This window comes from Chaetura pelagica, unplaced genomic scaffold (assembly GCF_000747805.2).
Source record: "Chaetura pelagica isolate M959 unplaced genomic scaffold, ChaPel_1.0 scaffold108, whole genome shotgun sequence".
Lineage (NCBI taxonomy): Eukaryota > Metazoa > Chordata > Aves > Apodiformes > Apodidae > Chaetura > Chaetura pelagica.
Window position 1 is genome coordinate 2,554,013 of NW_009970718.1, and position 20,649 is coordinate 2,574,661.

Below are 20,649 nucleotides of genomic sequence, written 5' to 3' on the forward strand. Positions count from 1 at the left end.
GAATGCCATATGGAGTTTATAACTTTTTCCAGTTTATCTTGCATAGTGCTCAATAACTGATTGTTGTGTTGCACTAAACTTTTTAGCAGCCTTTACTCCCTCTCAGGCATTTAATGAGTTACACAGGACCAAGATTTGAGATGCAATCCTAATGGTTTATATTACTGTTTATATGACATTTTGAGCTGATGCTTATAGGACCACTTAAGTTTTTTTTGCATTGTCTAACGCTTTTCTTGTTCATTCTACTTAAGTCTTAACATTCTCCACCTCTTTATTTTTGATAGTAGAAGATATTTTATGCATCCTGTTCAGTTCTCAAATGTTATTAAAAAAACTTTTCTACATTCTACAAGTCTGTTCCGTAATATTTGATTTAAATATACAGTAGTAATTTATTCTCTTTTTACATCTCTTATATAGACTCTTTGTAGTGGGAGTCTGTTTTCTTTGGGGCTTGGATACTGCCTTAATTTCTGTTTTAGAAGGAAGCTTATACAATTTTGGTTCTTCAGTAGCATTTTTCATCAGGAATCCTCTCAAGTGCATCTTTGCTTTTGCTATACAGTAGGTATCTCTGTTCCTTTAACACTGAACGTCTGGTCCTGAATGCTGCAAAAGTTCTTACTGACAGCATTTTTACTTTGTCGATGCCTATTTATCTTTGATTTTGTTACTTTTATCCTTACCCAGAAAACTAATCTAAAATTCCTGGTGGATTTTTCTTGCTAACTGGTGTTATATAAATCACATATACAAGTTTCTTCTCAGCAGAAGGGCAAGTGAAGGTTATCTGACATAATTGTCTTTACCCAGTTAAGCCTGTGTTACGGCTTTCTTATGATGTTTAAAATCCCTGTTTCTATATCTTAGGTTGTAGCAGCAATACCTCGCTAATAGCCTTGATAAGCAAACTCATATCCAACTGAATATCTGAATTTGGGTTTTTCTTTTTGCTCTCGCACCTTGAGGTTTTAATTTTTTTCTCAAAACTCTGATTATTTTTTATTATTTTTTATTATTTTTTATTATTTTTTTAAAGGCTGGATCTTCAGCTCCATTATATGCCGAACAAACAGAGGAAACAGAAACAAATGTGCCAGAAAGTAATGAATTATATGAGGATGACCAGCTTCTTGACCGCTCAAAAGCAATCGCAACTAAGACAAAGGAGATAGAACAGGTGAGTCCTTGGCATTTTATCATTGATGTAATACCTGTTTAGTGGTTTGATCTTCTAGAAATATGTTGATTTAGTTTTTTTCCCTCCTTGAAGCGTAATATGAACGTAATCTGATTTCTTGAGATGATGTGATGGTAACATCTCCATCTATTTAATTCTGAAGAGATATGGCATTTATCTGCACATGGGAATTGGTGGTAGTTTTCTGTAACTTATATGCAACACCTGCTATTTTGCAAGTCAAGAAAATACAGCTTTTTTGAATAATTGTTTTTAAATGATATATCATACAGATGGTTTCAAATATAATTAAAAATTAAAACTTTCTGTATGATCCAAATTATCAAAAATTACTTTTACAGTGTAATTTCTTTAAGTATATACAGTTTGGGAACATGAGAAATTGCCTTTTGTTTTGTTTTGTTGTTTTTTTTTTGTTGAATGGTTTTTTTGTTTGTTTGGGTTTTTTTAGTTTTTTTTTCCTTGTTTTTATTAAATTTCAACCTCAGTGCCTTTGTCATTCTCTGAAGATTATGAACCTTTAAGTTTTGCTTTGACTAGTGTGTTATATCTGGACAAGGGAGGGATTTTTTTTTCAGAATTTGTATTCTTTTCTCTTTTATGTTGAGCACTTGGGGATTCATTTAATACAAACCAGGATTTCTGTTAATCATCTTGAAACTGAGTTTTTGAGGAGGTTCAATGGGTATTTATTAATGTATTAGGCTTTTATATCATGTCACCTTACTGTAAGGAAATTAGCTACAATAACTTTCAATTTAATTTGTCATGAACAAAGTGTTTAATTTCCATCTTTTAGATATTTTCAATTGAAAGTTTGAAGATTTTTCTGACTGCGTCTTTCTGACATAAATGCAACTATGGAAATTTTATTTAAAGTTTATAATTTGGGTGGGAAATAGAGATGACTTCATTCAAACTTACTCTAATTTGCAGTGTTTTTAGTATGCCTGAGATGGGTGGAAGTGAAACATAGATCACTTCCTCCTCATGATTTCTCATAATAACATCTACAAGAAAATAAGTTTCTGGTCTTATTCAAGATAATCTTATTCTTGGTCTTAACTTTCCATCTTAATTCTAGTGGCCTTTGTTCTGGTGTTTTTTTCTTGCCTGTGAGCCCATTTTCTCTTCTGTAGTACTTTTCTTCCTTTTTTTTTTTTTTTTTTGACACTTGAAAACCCAACTTTTTACTTAATTGTTTTTGTTTATTTTTCTTTTTAATGTTTACTTTGCATAGTCATGTTCCTAGGGAGCATGGCTTTGTATGTGCACTGAGTTTGGCTGGGATGGAGTTAACCAGAGCATGCTGTATCTGTGGGGGTCATGATGCAGTTTGGATATTCCTGTGTCTCATCACCAGGTCATACGTGGCCCAGATCAGCTACTACCAAGTGCATAAACTTATGACTATTTAGAAATGACAAATTGAAAAGAAAAAAAAAAAAAAAAGATTAGGAGCAGATTTTTTTAAAATAGCAGTTGTGATTGTTTAGCCTGATGCTGCTGAATCCATGATTGTTTTTTTCCCCATGAAGTTTTCTACACCTTGGTCCTAAGGACAGGCTTATGGTGAAGACAGATGAAAATTTAGGCATAAAAAACAAATGTTGTTTTCAGTATGACCTAATGCTATTATGTTTGGTAGAGTTTGCACTTAGCTCTAGGGAAATCTAGATTGTGTTTTGTAAAACAGAACACTTTCAGGAGCTTAGCTCAGAAAAGCCTGAGGAATAGCTTAAAAATATTTGGATTTCGTAGAACCAGTTTCTTCTGTTGTTGATTTGAATATTGAAGCTGCCAGCTTCTGCAGAGTTAAAATAAGATTTTAAAATTATACTGGAAACATCTTCAATACATTTTATTCAACTGAACAAGATTTGTATTTTTTTTATAAAATTAAGCACTATGAATTTGTTGAGAGCTAGATGAGCTATGTATTTAATCATTTAAACTTAAGACTGTAAAATTACCTGCGTGTTTTTTGGATCAATGTTTAAAAATAACTTCTATTCAGTAATTAAAAAAAAATTCCAGAAAATTCATTGTTATGATAGTCTTGATGATTTTCATAATTGAGAAATACTGTGGATCTTCCTACAGTATAGGGAAGCGATATCTCTAGAAATTTGTACACTATTCAGCTGACTTCAAGTTGTTAGCATGTTGTTAGCATCTAAAAGTAAACTTTGTTCAATTCTGTGTGGCTTGAGTTCTTTGGCTTTAACAAAGAGTGAGAGTGGGAGTGGAATGGAAACTAAATTTGCAGTCCTGTGGTGAATTGATTACTAGAGGTTCTTTGGATGAACTTCTCAATATGATTTTCTACTGTTTAACTGAAAGTATGTTTCTGGTGTTTGCACAGTAAAATTAGTCTTTAACATGCAAATTTAATACTACTGCTACTCATGCTGTATTGTTTATATAGATATAAAATTTAAATCTTCAAAGTGAACTGTAGGCTATAATTAATGTTAGAAATAGGAAGACTGATTTGATAATGAAAAATAGAATACAAGTATAATAAGGCTTTTATACAATTTGTTTCTGAGTATTTCTCTTGAAGACTCAAATAAGAGCAGAATATATATATTTTTTTTTTCTTCTATGGACTTTTTTCCAGTTCAGGTGTTTAAAATAGTTTCTGAATACCTAGTTTTAGCGTATTATTTCTGGAATGCAATTTTTTGAAGATTTACTAAAATAAAATACTTTTTGCCAAGAATGATGCTACAAAAATGATGCTGTAATTTTCTGCAAAGCAGGCTTTCCAAAAGACTGGTTTTCAGTCTTTACTGGACAGCTATTGAAGTATTTAAAATCAATCAATCAACCAGGGTAGAAAAAACTTCTTGTGCCACTGGCTATGTGTTTAAGAATTGGGGAGGGTCCAGCTGGTGCATGAAAAAGTAAGACTTTCTTAGAAGGTCTGACCCACCAGGCCTCTTCTGCTTTTGTCTCCCAAGATGATCTGCTTTCTTTTGGAGCACCAGATCAAATTATATTTGCTTTACAGTTTATAATTGTTATCTTTCTGATTCCCAAGTATTCTTCCTATTCCAAACTCCTGAAAAAGCACTTTACTTTGTTCTCTCACAGCCCACCTATGTTCAAAGCTCCAACCAGGAAAAAGAGCAAACTTTTTCAAATATGTACTATTACTTCTTAGTATGGTACTATTTCAGGTAAACGCAGGGGCAAAATGCTGTGCCGACAGAACACATACAGTGTGTCACAATGAGCAAGTTCATTGCTGTAGAGCAGGGAGACAGGCAGCCTGATGCCCTCAGTGGGAGAAGGGGTGGCAGCTTGTGATGTGATCTGTTATTTCTCTTAAGAAAAAACAGTAATGAAGAGTCTCTTAAGCAATTGAATGATACATTCATAAAAGTGTTCCGTTTTAATAAGTCTGTCTCTGTATCTTATATATTGCTCTTATCACTCCTTTGTCAAGTTCCTTCTATCTTGCCTCTAAGTTAAAATAACATGATCATAAAATACAGAATTTTAAATGGAATGTGGTTGTAAATGATCACTGTGGATCATCAACAAAGTATTTGTATGCTATTTTTTTGATGGGGGATTTACTGTAAGCGTTCATGTAAAATCATATTTGAAGAAAAAGATGAAAAATAAGTGTTTGCCGACTATGATAGGACAAAAGTTGTGAACAGCTAGTTGAAGTTTGCAATTTAGTAACTGTCTTTTAAGAGTCTGCTGTTGCTTTGCGAGTATTGACTTAAGCTGACATAAAGAGAGAAGCTGTGCTCATGGATGAAGGCTTGAATTATCCAGATACTAAACAGAGCCAAAGAATTAATTTTGTGACTCCCAAACTAAAAAAACTCCAAAGCATATGTTTAATTTGAAGCCTGCAGATATTATTTGGGAAGGAAGAACATGGCTGAAGATGCACAGGAACTTGAGAACATTGCTGAACTGAGACCACAGATCCTGGAAGTCTCTGGTCTAATCTTGAAAATGACAGGAATAGTGGCAGTATCATAGAAACATCAAGGTTGGATGGGACCTCATCTGAACCAATCTTCTGTTGAAACAAGGCCTGAGATCAGGTCATTCAGGGCTCTGTCAAGATGAGTCCTGAATATCTCTAGTGAGGGAGACTCCACTATTTCTTTGGACAGCCTGTTTCAGCATTTCACTGCTGTCTCTCTGAGCTCAGCTGTCATCAGTACTGCATGCTGTTCTCCAGAACATGCTTTCTTTCCACCAACAAAATGGTTTCTGCTCCCTGCTGCTCTTGACAGTTTCCTGTCCCTATCCTTGAGCTGTGGAGTCCCAGCTCCTTGCTGTGATCCCCAGCTTTTGGCTAGCCTCACTAGGAGGTCATGAAGGATCTGCTTCACCTGGAGTGGGCTTGGCTGCGCTCAGGAAAGAGTTGAGTTCTCAGGAGCTGCTGGCTCTGACACTGTGGTTGGTAGAGCAGAATCTTTCCTGGCACTTCTGCATGGCAGGTGTTGGGAAAACTGATCTCATTTGTCCTAGTGGAAGCCTATTAAATAGGTGTTTAAAAAATTAGTGTGGCTACTTGAGAATAGTGTAGCTGAGAATTTTGTGTTGGCATGTCAAGATCAATGAATATTCATAGGTTGCCGATGTAATGATTTAGTGCACTTTTTTGTATTTTTGCATTTAATATGCAGCATACATTAAAGTATTGTTTTGGATTTGTTTAGTTTCTGTTTTCATATAGTTAAGGATCAGCTTATGCTTTTAGCACATAATATGCTGAAGTGTGGGGTTTTTTGGAAGTGATGACAAATATGTCCCTGGTGTTAAATTCACAGTTGGAGTAATTCAGCGTCGGTGTTACACAAAAGGCTATCTCTTTGTTGTTCCTTTATGAGCATGAGTAGCAGGGATTCTTGAGATGTCTTATCTTGTCTAGACATCAAGTCTGCAACACTGTATTAATTAGTCCATTATTATGTGTCCAGTTTCTTAAATGTTGCATATGCAATTTGAAGTGACATGTGTTACCTCTGAAAATCTATTATTTTCTGAAGACAGACTTTGCCAAATGAGCCAAGTACCTTCCTTGGTTTTGGCAAAAAATCAAACTGCTAAGTTTCTGAATGAGATTTGACACTCAGACCTTAATTTGTCTATTAGTACAGAGCTCTGGCATCTAAGGAGGAAGCACAGGAATTAATGCATTCATGAACTTTTTTTTTGTAATGGAACTGCTGGCTGACTGGATGCTTTCAGTTCAGCAGTATTTTTAAATGTTCACCAGAATAATATTTTTTAAATTTCAAATATTTGTATTAATTGCTTGTTTACTTGACTTTAATATTATTTGTTAACAGCCCTCAGTAGTATTAACAAGCTGTTACACATATTGGACAGCCTTCTTGCTGGAAGATGCTGAAAATCAGATTTTTCTAAAGTTTGCATTTGAAACTTTATAGATACAGTGCATAGAAAGAGGGGAAAAATAAGTGTGTGGCTCAGTCAACAGGCTGTCCAAATTATTTTTCCAGATCTGCTGAATAACTGCTTTATCTGGCCTAGAAGTTGCAATTAGATAGAAAAACATGTAAGTTTTAAGAGCTGTAGCGTGCGTAGTTTCAGAAGAACTGTTTCTTTTTCTCCTGCTTAGTTAGATCTCTTGTTCTGGTACGAGCTATATGGCAATAATTGAATTGTCTTTGTATTTGACACTTTTTAATGTGATTGTGTTCTCTGAAGGTGGTGCTCTGAGAGGAGACTTGACAGCTCAAAAAATTAAACTCTACATTGTGAGGATTTACTTGGGAAAGTTTTGGTTTTCATATCAGACCATAAAGAAAATATGCAGGCATTTTTGTCATGGTAAAATAGTTACAATTTCTGGTATGTATGAAAGTACACTGTATACCTTCCTCAACACCCTGTCCCATGTCCATTGCTAGTTTTGTTTTGCTTCAAACAAAACTGCTTCACGATGCTTCAACAGTGTAAGGGTGAAAGAGGTGGTAAATGTGAGGTAGCTTCCACATCTTGGCTAAGAATAACCTGATGAAGAGGAGTGGTAGGTATATCAGAAAAGTGTTATAAAGTCTGGGTATGTTAAATTGAAGTTTTAACTGTGTAAGTTTTAACTGTTTCAGTAACATAACTGTTTCAGTAACATTAATTAATTAATTAATTGGATAATATGAATCTGGGAAGGAATGAGGGAAGCTGTCAAAGCAGACCTTTTATGTACCTGTTCTTTTGACTTAAGCTGTGCCAGCGAAACAGGTTACTGTTTCCTTAGGTTAGTTTGTCGGTCTGCTTGTGCTGTTGTTCATTTCAGGCAAAATTATCTAGGTTAGAAAAAAATCTCAATTAAAATATGAGTCAAGAGGTAGGTAAGTTAAGTGAAGCTGAGGGACTGGAACAGTAGCTAGAGAACACATTAAAGGATTATTCCTGATTATAGATGAGGTCAGACATGCTTTGTTTCTGACAGGAGTAGAACAAACAAGAGGAACAGGCCAGATGAGAGTAAAAGATGGGGAAGCTCTGAATTTTGTTTCCCTCTTAGGTTTTCTGTTATTCAAATCTTATGTACTTGATCCACAGTAACAAGGCCTTAATGGTGGACTCATCTTCATCTGTCTAATTTGGTTGGTAGTGTAGTATGTATCATGCCTCCTCTGAGCTTGTTTATTTTATTTAAATGAAAGATGTAATTAAGTGTGTTAATTTAGTTTTTCCTAATCAAGAAAACATTTGTTTCAAGTTTTAGTATTTTGCTTTAGGCTTCTTAGAAAAATTGATGATGATTCCCTCACTGAATTATTTCATCTGCGTATGATCTTGTTTCATCCTTTTGCATTTTGTTAGTTTCCTTATATCAGTACTCATCTCCTTATATACAAGGCAAGTAATTTATTACTCTTCATGCATTCTTTGGCACATTTAATTCCATACTAATTCTGACCTGCTGATTTTTCTACTCTTTATTTTAGACCTCCTTAATTTTTACCATTACAAAAGTAAAACCAAGTAAGTATAATGCTTATATAATTCACACTTGCCCTAAGTATTTTTTTTGTGCTGCTATCCTTCAATTTTCTAAATCTGATCTTTTTGTTAGAAATCTGCATTTTCATGTTTATTGCGACTGCAAGATGGAGAACATAAAAACTTTTTGTCAGTATTCTCATAGTATCGTCAATTCACCTTACGAATACATTGATTTAAAACAGGATACTTTTAAAAGGATGTGAAAGATTTAACTGCTTTCCTCTTTGGGTCACCATACTTTGCAAGTTGCAGTCCTTTCCATTTTTTCACTGTGTTCTCTTTCCATGGATGGTAATAGCTTATTTGGTATGTACTGCAGTGTTAGTAATTACAAATTGCTGCATATGCAAAATCAGCGCAACTCGCTCGTTTTACTTCAGCACCTGAAGGTATAGTTTAATAAGGAAATGTATTACCATGTTTCAGGTTTTTGCCAGCAGCTTTTTTCTTTGGAAAGCTGATAAAAATTGAGTGTTATTGAATATGCAACACACATAAAGCGATACTTTTAAGAAAACTTAACACCATAAATGTACGCGTCTATTCGGTAACAGCAGGGTATTTTCATTCTTAGGGAGACTCAAATACATTTGATAGAATTCACCTTTAGCTTTCTAACATTGTGTATCTGTGGAAGATCTTGTGTGATTTTTTATTTTGCCTTACATGTTTTTCAATGTGACAGTTTTGGCCTGTGCTAAGCACACTATTTTGAAGTTGGTGAATGCTGGGGACTCAACTTTTTGACAAAGCTAGTAATTATGACAGTTTTTGATGTCGTGGCCATTCGTTCATGTGACCAAGCAGGACTGCAGGTTCCAAGACCTCGGAGGACTGTTTGGTTACAGACAGCCTTAAAGGAGATTATTTACAGATATTATCATTTCATGGCAGCTGTGTAGAAGCCTTAAATGAGGGAGTGTGAGTAGTTAGGTATTTGATAAAATTGCTAGACTTAGCTAAAATCAAAGAAAATATTAAAGAAGGTTGTACCTGCTTCACTCAGTGTCCAGCAGTTCAAATCTGAAAGACGAGACTGCGTTTTGATCAGATAAACTGAAAATCTAAGGAGATGTCCAATAAATAGTATTTTTTCAATCAACAGCTAGCAGTGAATGTTTAATTTAAAATTTCTTGTTCTGTCATGAGAAACCAGAAAAACTTAACAACAGTATGAAAGAAGTCTTGGAAACTAACTTTGAGTAGACTAGGAAGAAGGATTAGTTTCAAGAGGTAAGTGTAAACAAGATTAGAAAAGGTGCTGGGAAGAGAAGAAACTCTCTAAAAATGTGTGGCACTTTATATATAATTAGGAACTAATTATGAGAAATTGCCTACTGAAAAAACTGTCAGAAGTTAAGATGCTTGGAAGGATAAGCAGGATTGACACTGGTGAGCCTCCTGAGGAAGCTGAAGGACAAAAATCAGAAATGATTAATAGTCTGAGCCTTGATAAAGACAGTAGTTTCTGTAAGAGTGAGGATTATGGGATTTTTGGTGGTGGTCGTTTTTTATTGGTAGTGGTTTTAATAACTTGAATTTAATTTGGAGGCTAGAGAGAGCCTCCTCTCCAACGTTGTATCCAGCTTATTCTTGCTTTAACAGAAGGGCATTGGTGGACTTGAAGGGTGATGTTAGCAGTGTTGTTTGAATTTATTTTTAAATTGTTTTAAGGATGGAAGATAAAATTCTCTCTTAGTTGTCTCAGTGCACTGAGGCTTAAAGTTTCAACTTTTTTAGTATTTTTCTTTCTTATAACCTAAGTGTCTCTTGAACAAGGTTATCTTTTGAATTTTGGAGGAATAATTCAGCATTGTTGCTGGGAAGACCTGCTGCTTCCTGGATTGAAAAAGATTGAGAATAGGATCAGTCCCATATCACTAATAATTAGATCCAGAAATAACTCAGAAATAGCCTCAGCTCAAAGAACTACTTAATATCATCTATTTCACTCTGCTCCAACACTAATTTCACTTCAGCTCTCTCAATATTCCTGAGACAGTCTGAGCACTGACCTTCTGAAAGACATAGAAATGAAACATGAATCTAAGTGGTGCTTAAAGCGGGATGTATGTGGGGCAAATAGAGAACAGTGTCATAAAGGAAAAGTTTTGTAAAATTTCATGTGGTAACTGAGCAAACATGTAAAACCCTCTGGTAAGTGGCAAATGAAACATCATGGTAGAAAAGCACTTGATATTTGTCATGGGAGCTAGTTTCCGTTTCTCCTGCACAGACGAGTTGGACTAGACAGCAACAGAAGGGTATCACACCAACAACCTGTAGATAGGGAAAATCTGCTGAAGTGTGAATCTGCTTTTTTTTTTTTTTTTTTCGTGTGTCTTTTACAGACTGCAGGGCTGATCTTAATATAACAGAAACTTAGTTTGTAGTTGACAGTTTTGCTGGTGCAGGGAGTTTAATCCTTTAATTTATTTGTAATCTGATCTGTATACAATATTGAATCATGTATAAATATAGGATCACCTGTGACCAAAGACACTTGGGTAACAGGTTGGATTTGTCCTTTGGTTCTTAAGTTTCTATTTCTCTGAATTTTCTTTCTCAGTGCCTAGCCTGATGTCTTTTTTTCTGGCAGTTTTTTCACTAAGCAAGTTAAACTCAGTATGTGTTAAAGATGATTAGGCCCTGCTTTTTGAGTAGCTCATTCCTTTCTGTGAACCTTAGTGATTTGACAGCCATTAATTGGATGGCATTTAGAAAGCAAACAAATAAAATCAAATTAAAAGGCTGTGTTTTATGGAGGACTGTTCTAAGTTTTTTTTCAAATGATTTTGAGTGCAGATAGTATTTATATAGGTTTGTTTCTTAAAAGTTTGATAGAAAGTATTCATTTGCTCTGACCTTTGAAATATAAGGTAATCTTAAGGTTTTTTTCTCATTTTGTTTGTTTTGTTGTTTTGTTTAGTTGTTGGTTTGATTTTTGTTTCCTAAATGATATGGGAAAAATCTTATGTTGGATAAGTTGCTTATGTATGCACTTCTTCTGTAAGTTAAGATTATAAAACCACTAGATTTTTATCTTGAGGTGTAAATGACTAGTGCATGTAATAATTTCTCATCTACCCACAAGGATCACTTTTCTATTGTGTTTTACTCATATTTGCGCTGATGTCATGACTTTCAGTCCACAGTAATTGTCTGGACATACACTAGTATCGTTATCAGAACTTTTAATGGCACACTTCACAAAATAGGACAGAAAAACAAGGACCAAGATTCCCCACAGGACAAAAGTTATGCTATGCCTGTTTTGCTTTGGTACTTTGACTTTGAAAGGCTAATGGAGTTGACTTTCAAAATTACAGAAGTTGAATACTGAAAAAAACAAGTGGTTAACATTGCTAATGGTTCTTTTAGCCTTTCTTGCTTCCTGAGAACAACTGTTAATGCATTAATTTTCTGAACTACTGAACTCTGAATATTGCTCTGGATGATACTGGTAACCTTTAATAGATGGGTCTTTCCCTCTCTCCTGCCCCCTAGGTAGCCTAAAGAGTTGGTTTTATTACAACATGTAATTTTGTACTTACATGGGTGTACTGTGTGTACTTACTTGACCATAATTACTTCACATAACAGTTCACCACCTCAATATAGTAGATAATTTATATATAAACGTTTTTGATCACGTGGTACCTAAGTAAAAAACCTTTACATAAGCAATTTTAAAGACAAAATCAGAATAGGTTAAGAGTGTGCTGACACAAATGTTTTGGTGATCGTCTTCAGCTGGAAATTTGCCTGTTTTACTACTTTTTTTTTTTTTTTTTTTTTTTTTTTTTTTTTTTTTTTTTTTTTTTTTTTTTTTTTTTTTTAATTGGCTTCCTGGAGAAGCTAGCTTATGTAATCACAGAATGTCTGTGCTGTGTATCTCTTGACTCTTTTGTCAGGTTTCAGCTAAATTCAATGTAGACAGAAACCAAGATGATTTGTTGTTACAAGCTTTATGAAAAAAGGCAGTAGCAGAAACTACAAATTCAGTGGAGAAAGACTATATGAGTACATTTCATTAATCATCAGAAAGTCCCCTTAGGCAAGTGCTGCAGTTGTTTTCAAAAACAAAACAATAACTTGCACCATTGCAGACCTGAGCTGCACATTTCAAAGAGTTTGGTGGTAACCACAGTTGAAGAAATTATGCTCCTGTGCTGTCCTCTGCACTTGGCACAGTAGTCTTGGAGTAGGTCAGGAAAAAGAATGGAAAGTTTACAGACATTTCTTGAACCAGTTGTCTTATTCACAGTGTGGTTCCTTAAATGTGCCTGCTGCCACAAGTGGGCACCTACTCTGTGCAGTGTGTTGAGCCACTACCATCTCTGAACATTTGGTATCTTGAAGCACTGCCTTAGGCACTCAAAGTTATTTAATCATCAGGCAGAAATCTATAGAAACTGATAGTCTTTGGTGTTTTTGATATTTGCATAGTAACAGTTTCTTTTTGGTCATAGGGGAGATAAAACTTTTAAAAATATTTGTTTAATTTCTATCTAAAGCTTCCTTGGCTGTGCATATTTTGGAGAATTTGCTCACTTTGGAGCACTAGTGCATCAGTACAGATCCTTGTAACAGCTTCTTACATCTGGCTTGTTGGAGCCAAGCTTTGATCTGGTTGTGAACCACGCTGGTACCCAGCTACTCCAGCCCTTAAAGTTCTAGAGTAGATCTTGAGAGGAAAGAGCAGTCACAAACCACAAAATTTTGGGTAGGAAGATAGCTCAGCTTTGTGAATTAAATGGTCGCTTGTATTTAAAACTCTAACCTTTTACAGTTCATTGAAGCATTTGCACATCTAGGAAAATTAAGATCAAAAGATTTCTGAATGGTTTTACATATTTATTGCCTGTCAGCTAATGTGATAAAGAACTGGAAGTGGTGCAACTATAGCAAAATGGTCCCATACCAAGGTACAACTCATTGAGAAGTAAAGTTGATGCCCTATTGAAAGCTTCTGCTACTTGGTACTGAACAGGAAAGTTGCAACAGTGACACTTCCGTGGTTTACAGAAAGATGTCTCTTTGTTCCTTTGGGGGAACCTGTGAGTTGAATGCAGCTTCCTTAAAACCTGTAATTAGATTGCTTCTACTGGTGGGACAGTCTTGTGCATAGCTTTCTCAGCAAGGGGATGGAAACTCTACCTTCACCAGCTCTTGGCAGTGACTGATGCACCTCTCCATTCCCAACAAAATAGTATTTTTTTTTCACACTGTTGAAAGGAGAGAAATGAGCATAGGAAGGCATGTGGGTGTCAAGTTACAAATCTTGCTGTCAAATTTTATCTCTATGGAGAGATAACAACTGCATCAGGAGAGATTTAGATTGGATGTTAGAAGAACCTTCTTCACTGAAAGGATTATTAAACACTGGAATGGGCTGCCTGGGGAGGTGGTTGAATCACAGTCCTTGGAAGTGTTTAAAAGACGTGTAGATGTGGTGCTTAGGGACGTGGTTTAGCACTGGACTCAGTAGAGTTAGGTTAATAATTGAACTTGAAGATCTTAAAGATCTTTTCCAATGAGAACAGTTCTGTGAGAGAGATGCACCATGTCAAAGGGAAGATGCAAGGAGGACTGAATTCAGGAAAGGATCCAGAAGGCAGGGGGCAAAAGGATGCAAGAATTTCTGAGGAAGAGGCAAGGTGGAACTATGTCCAGCTGAGGAATGAGGCGACCTCTGAATTGGAGGGTGGAGAAAATTTGTAAGAGATTAAAGGATTTGTGGTAACAGGAGAGACAGGGTTGGGAACTGGGCGTGTGGGAAGCAATGAATGAGGGTGGGACTGGACTTGCAGTTGAAAAAAGATTATTTGTGCCAAGATCAGGAACTGCAGCCAAGAGGGTGGGGAAAGAAGGAGATGGGGAACAAGAGTAACATGGGTGGAGATGGGAATTAATTCTATAGAAGCTCTAGAGCCCATGGGCAGATGAAATGAAGTTTCTCCCTGGCTAAAAGGTGGAGATGCTACATGATGCAAGAAAACTCATTGCTATTTCTGGTGCCAGAAACAAGTAGAGAGCAGTCAGGTGGTTCCAGCTTGGTGTCTTCCCCTCTGGATGCCCTTGAGGCATCTGCAGGAAACCTCAATGGGAAAGCAGGAAATGCAGCATTCCTGCGTCGAGGACCCGAAATCATTTACCAAAGAATTTGACAAACATGTCAGTCACAGTTTTGTTGTCCATTTGGTTCACTTTAATTTTTATTTTTAGTTGATAAGAAATACAGTAATGTTGTTTTTGATGAAACTATCTGCTTACCCAAGTGTAGGTCTAGCCACAACTCAAAAATGCTCTGATTAGTTTTAAAATAATTTCTCTGGTTTTATCAAGTTTATGATAAGGCGTAATTACAGCTCACTGTACAATTTCCCTTTTTCTTACATTGCTATCGAAGGATGTTTTCTTGTAACTCTGTTTTCACTAAAATCAGAAACAAAAATAAACTCTGAGATTTTGTTTCCTCTTTCACCAAGGTCAGTTAATGCTTTTTTTTTTTTTTTTTTTTCCTTTTGATTTTCTAGTAACAGGATACTTAAATGTTTCACTCTGAGCTCTGGAAAGCTCTCTTGGCTCACCCTTGATTTGGTTTAGGCTGTGGGTTTTTTGAGCCTGTGTATAAGTTTTTTGTGCTTTTAATAAGACAGTGAAATGTTTCATAGTACATATAACAGAATTACTGCTCTTGTTATGCTTGCAGTCTCCTTTTAGATCGAGAATTACATCTGCATTCCAAATGTGACTATTATAATCTGTACTCTAGTAAATATGCAGTAAAAATGGTTGTAGTATTGAGTCATTAACATACCTAATCCAGATGTAATTAATCTAAAATTGTGAATGTATATGTGATTTTATAAGACAGACTTTTAAAAAATTAGTTAAATACAGTATGCATTCTTGGTGGGTGAATTTTCTACATCGTTTTGTCAGTCAGTATTTGGAGAATGAGGGGTGGTCAGAAAAATTTAGAGTTTAAAGTACATATATGGTCTCATGACCCAGATAAATTACTAAACAAACTTTTTTTCAAGGAGGGTGGGCTTTTTGCTCCCAAGAAAAACATGTATCATTAAAATGAGTTGGCTCTGGAGCCTGTTAATCTGTGTAGATGTTACTCTTGTCACTGTAAGCAGCCAGAGCAGTGATTCCAAATAGTAGTGTCTCATCTACTGTAAAGATTATTCTCTTCTTGTTCATTTATATTGATCCAAATAATTTTTTTAAATTGGTGGGAAAAATATAATTTTTGAATGTATGTATTTCTGACAGTGCAGTGAAAATGTAAGGTAGCTCCTTGCTTGTCTCAGACCTCTACTGTTCTATACACTGGGGACTTCCAAGAGTGTAACCTCTCCTTGCAGCATAATCCTCTTTCTTTACTCGTGTGAGGACCAGTTTGTTTACTTGTTTGAATCAGGATATTTATAATAACTGTTCCATTCTACTTTAGGAAAAACAGAATTCGATCACTTGTAACCCTTTTGTTAAAAATGGTACTGGGTATTTTTGAAAGTCTGTTGCCTTTATTGTAACATGGCTCATGTCTTGCTTCTTTATCTCAGGTTTCAGTTTCTCTTCAGTCTGTTGCTGTTTGAGTGTTTCTTTACAGTAAGACTAAGTATTCTTGAAAAATACATGTGGATATTGCTGAATAGTTATATTACGAGTTCTGTTAGCAAAAAAGTACTGAGCTTGTCTCTGTCTATTGTGGATCAACTAAGATTTTGAAAGAGGCAAGGTAATTTAACATGTTAACTGAGTACAAATACTTCATTTAAATATGAATTCCTCAGCATGTATGTGTAACTGGTAAGCAAGTAGTCTTAAAGCTGTGATGTATTATATATTTTATTAGAGCTCTGATAGAACATGTATGCATACAGTGGGCAGTGTTTGTTCTTAAATAATATTTCCATCTAGCTATGAAAAATACCTTTTGTTTATGTTTTCATATTAGATAAAAATAAATGAAATCTAAGTACATTTATGTGACAAGGTAATACAAAGATGCTCAGGTAATTTAGTTGATGTGAAATATTTTTCAGTGAATTTCTGTTTTTTCAGAGGGCTAGGTTATGTGAGAGCTTGAGTGAAAACACACCAAGGGAAAAAGGACCCAGATAAAATTGTGGTGAAGTGAAGGTAGTCAGAGGTGGCAGGGGTTCCTTTCTTATGTATATTGGTGAACTGCAGGGACTTTGAAGCAGAAAGAGTGATTTGGCTTTGTACACAGTGTAGTTTGCTGAGCAATTGAGAACAAAGAGAAGAGACTAACAAATGAAAGATAGGTTAATAGTAAGTTGAATTAAATGAGTCGATGTTAAAACTAAGCAGTAAGTTCAATTTTATTATAAATGTCCTGATTAAAATCCTGGGCATCTGACCTGGACGAGTGTGCCCCCAGCAAGTTTGCTGATGACACTAAACTGGGAGGAGTGGCTGACACACCAGAAGGCTGTGCTGCCATTCAGTGAGACCTGGACAGGCTGGAATGTTGGGCGGGGAGAAACGTAATGAAATTCAAAAAGGGCAATTGTAGAGTCTTGCATCTGGGGAAGAACAACCTCATGTACAGGTTTGGGGCTGACCTGCTGGAGAGCAGTGTAGGAGAAAGGGACCTGCGGGTCCTGGTGGACAGGAGGATGAGCATGAGCCAGCAATGTGCCCTTATGGCCAAGAAGGCCAATGGCATCCTGGGGTGCATTAGAAAGGGTGTGGTTAGTAGGTCAAGGCAGGTTCTCCTCCCCCTCTATTCTGCCTTGGTGAGGCCACATCTGGAATATTGTGTCCAGTTCTGGGCCCCTCAGTTCAAGAAGGACAGGAAACTGCTTGAAAGAGTCCAGCACAGAGCCATAAAGATGATTAAGGAGTGGGACACCTCCCTTATGAGGAAAGGCTGAGGTAGCTGGTTCTCTTTATCTTGAAGAGGAGACTGAGGGGCGACCTCATCAATATTTATAAATATGTTAAGGGCAAGTGTCAGAAGGATGGAGCCAGGCTTTTTTCAGTGATGCCTAGTGATAGGACTAGGGGCAATGGGTACAAACTGGAACATAGGAGGTTCCATGTAAACATCAGAAAAAACTTCTTTACTGTGGGAGTGACAGAGCCCTGGAACAGGCTGCCCAGAGCGTTTGTGGAGTCTCCTTCGCTGGAGACATTCAAAACCCACCTGGACACGTTCCTGTGTGATGTGCTCCAGGTGATCCTGCTCTGGCAGGGGGGCTGGACTAGATGATCTTTCGAGGTCCCTTCCAACCCCTAAGATTCTGTGATTCTGTAAGATTCTGTAAGAAGTAGTTTTAAGATCTGATTTCAGTGCATTGACGCCAACAAATGGAAAGTGTTAATAGTATTTCCTTCACTAAGAGTCTAAGATACTTACCGTGTAGAAGGCAAGATTTTTCTTTTTTTTAATGAAACATTCATTTTATATTAAATCATTCTACAGAGGTCATGGTACTCCTAAATAAACAAATAGCGACATGAAATAATCCTTTGTTTAGCATGTAAATCAATTCTTTGTGGATAATAATCCTTGAAGTAGCAAGATGTCTTACCTGCTGATTTGAAAATAAAAAGTTTGCAATGTTTATAGCCTTATGTGGTTTAAAAAAACAAGGAGCCCACTGGAATTTCTAAATTAAATGAGAAAATATCATTAATTTTCTTTGTGTTTTTATATTTAATTTGGCTTGCTGTATTCTGAATAATTAAATATTTTTTTTCCTAATTTAATTCTGTTCCCAGACAGTGTAGTTCAGCCAGATCTTTATTAGCATGAACTGTTTTGTTTATAAAAAAAAGTTCTGGAAGGCTGCATGAGGGGACAATGCCTTATTTTTCAGGATGTGTTTGTACGAATAACCCGTGTCCAGTCTGTATCTTTGGGAGCACGTGGTAATCTTGTATGAAGTAAGGTTAAAAGGTAAACAGCATGGTACTGTTTCTTTTGGCTATTGCATTAAAGTGTTTGACCTTTAGCAACCTATTTTTATCTTAGGCAATAAACTGTTTAGTTCTGCTTATCAAAAGAGACTTCACTGCTCTCTTTCTATGCTGTTTTTATCCAAAACACACCGTATCGATCCAGCATCAGTAGACTTCATCAGCAAAGACCATTATTCTGCTTAAAGATGCAGCATTAAAAAGTTTATTTATATTGTAACAGTATTTTTATTTTCTTTCAATAAATGCTTTCATATGTAGTTCTGTGGTTTCCAGTTTCATTATCTAGTTTAGACCTTCTTTTATGTTACCTCCTTATTAGCTTTCTCTTTCTCCAGATTTTGTCTGTTTGACTTGGAATTATTTGTTTTGGTGTCTGTCGTAAAGTGTTTTAGACTATTCAAACAATAGCCTATGTATCTCTAAAGGTAAGGTTAATATGGCAAAGTAAGGATGCTTGCAGATATTAACTGATTTCCTAATTATTTGAGGATATCTTCAAATCATCAGGGTTCTGGTGTTAATTTGAATTTCTATGAAGTGTTTAGCTGAAGGGTCAACTCCCCCATACCTTTAGTTGTCTCTGCAATTTGGCAGAGTGAAGTTCTATACATTGGAGTGTTGGCCAGAAGCAGAGCTTACTGTATCTCTGATGTGACCACAGTTCCTAATGCTGCTGGTGATACTCAACAAATCTGTAGCCTGCCGGAAGTTGACAGAGTTTCTGGGCAACTGCCAGTTTGTTGTAGCTGTATTTTTTTTTTCATCGACTTGTTAATTTATATGATGCTTTACTATTGTTTCTAATAAACAAATACTGGTGCCATAATCAGGCTCACAGATTTACAGTTAGAGTAAATAAGGTATTTAATTAAGTAGATCCCAGAGGACTGCATCTAGATCTCTAGTATTATTGTGCAAGTTTTGTCTCTTGAGTACTAGAAATATATCTGTGAATTTGTTGCATCATGTGTTTTCACAATTGATAGATGTCAAGGATCAAAGAAAGCAGCTTTAAGCTATCTGAAAAATATGGAGCTAAAGTCTCAAAAACTGTGTCAGAAAATCCAAACATAAACCGGTCTTTGATGATCCCAATTTTCTTATAGTGGCCATTATACTTTTTATAAGGATGGACTGAAGCTAGACTCTAAAAGAATAAAAGCTTTTCAGTGGATGCCAGAATCTGAAGACAAGTGAACACTTCAGAAAGTCATGAGTGTGTCCACATATCTTCCCAAGTTCATTCCAAATCTGTCCTCTGTTAGTTCAACCCATCAGACCACTTCTGGAAAATGTTCGGTGACACTGGGTTGAACAGGGCAGACATTCCTTTAATGAGTTTGATAGGTAACAGTTCTTGTGCTGAAATGCTGCAGCATTGCTTAACTATCTCATTAGTAAAGGCTTGTAATGAGAAAAGAGAAAAACAATGTTGTTAGTCTCAGAAGATCTTTTAAAATACAAAATAGACTTGTTTTTCACATGGAAAAATAGTTCACAATTTAAAAATCTGTGATTCCCAAGCTTTTTTGAACCAGTTAATTGCTGTGCTTCTTCACTATTACTTACGAGCTGTAACCCAAACTTATCGAATAAGGAATTCCAAGTACTGTGAGACACAGTCAATAATGTATCCACTGAGTAAATGCAGAACTCCTACGTTCCCTTGGAACCACAATTGATAACCACTGCCCTAACATATGTGATTTACTAACCATAAAAGACCTGTACTTGTTATGGTTTTCTCTTTGAGGAGAGTCATGCTTTCTATTTTTACCAATTTTTGGATTGTATTTCTGCTTCCAAGTCAAGGTGAAAATAGCTAGAATTGTGGGAATGGCTTCAGAAGGAGAGGTGGTTTTGGTGTTGAATGCTAAAAAATATAGAAGGAATGAATATATTTGCAATGAGAAATGAGGCTTCATCATACAGCTTTTCTGACCTGCTCCACTCGCAGCCATTATGCTAGCTTTATGTTCTTCTTCTTTGTAGATTTTGTATTTGACTGAAGATACGTACTAAGATACACAGTCGTTTAAACACAGATCCTGTATGCTATCTGGGTTAGGTAGCAGTTGTGTGAGTGTTCCTAGATAAGCTCAGAGACTGGATGCACTAGTAAGGCTAAAGATAAATGTCCTCTTTTGATGTCATCTACAGCTGCTTGTCACCTTCTCACCCAGAATACATGATTCCTCCCTGCAGCCCAGCTGGTTTGCTAGCATGTGACCTAATTGGGCTGATTTTGCCTATAAATGAATTCTAGTAGTAGTTTTGTATATTGCTGGCTCATACAAACAAGTGGGGTGATGGTTCTAGTATGGGGATGGTGACAGCTGGGAAGGGGAAATAGTCTTTTCAGCTGTCACGGCTGCATATGAAAAAGGATATCCATTCATAAGCTAGGAGAAGCCTATGGAAATCTTCAAAAACATGGCCTTAATTTACTTTTTCCTTTG

The 20,649-nt window shown here is 36.0% G+C and overlaps 1 protein-coding gene across 1 annotated transcript in view; it reads left to right on the top strand.

The window, feature by feature from the left end:
* Window positions 1–20,649, top strand: part of PPHLN1 (periphilin 1) — a 63,313-nt gene that overhangs the window by 31,520 nt on the left and 11,144 nt on the right. Inside the window, exon 7 of the mRNA XM_010006280.1 lies at window positions 1,043–1,183. Within this exon, the coding sequence (XP_010004582.1) occupies window positions 1,043–1,183 (141 nt within the window). The remainder of the gene's footprint in view (window positions 1–1,042; window positions 1,184–20,649) is intronic.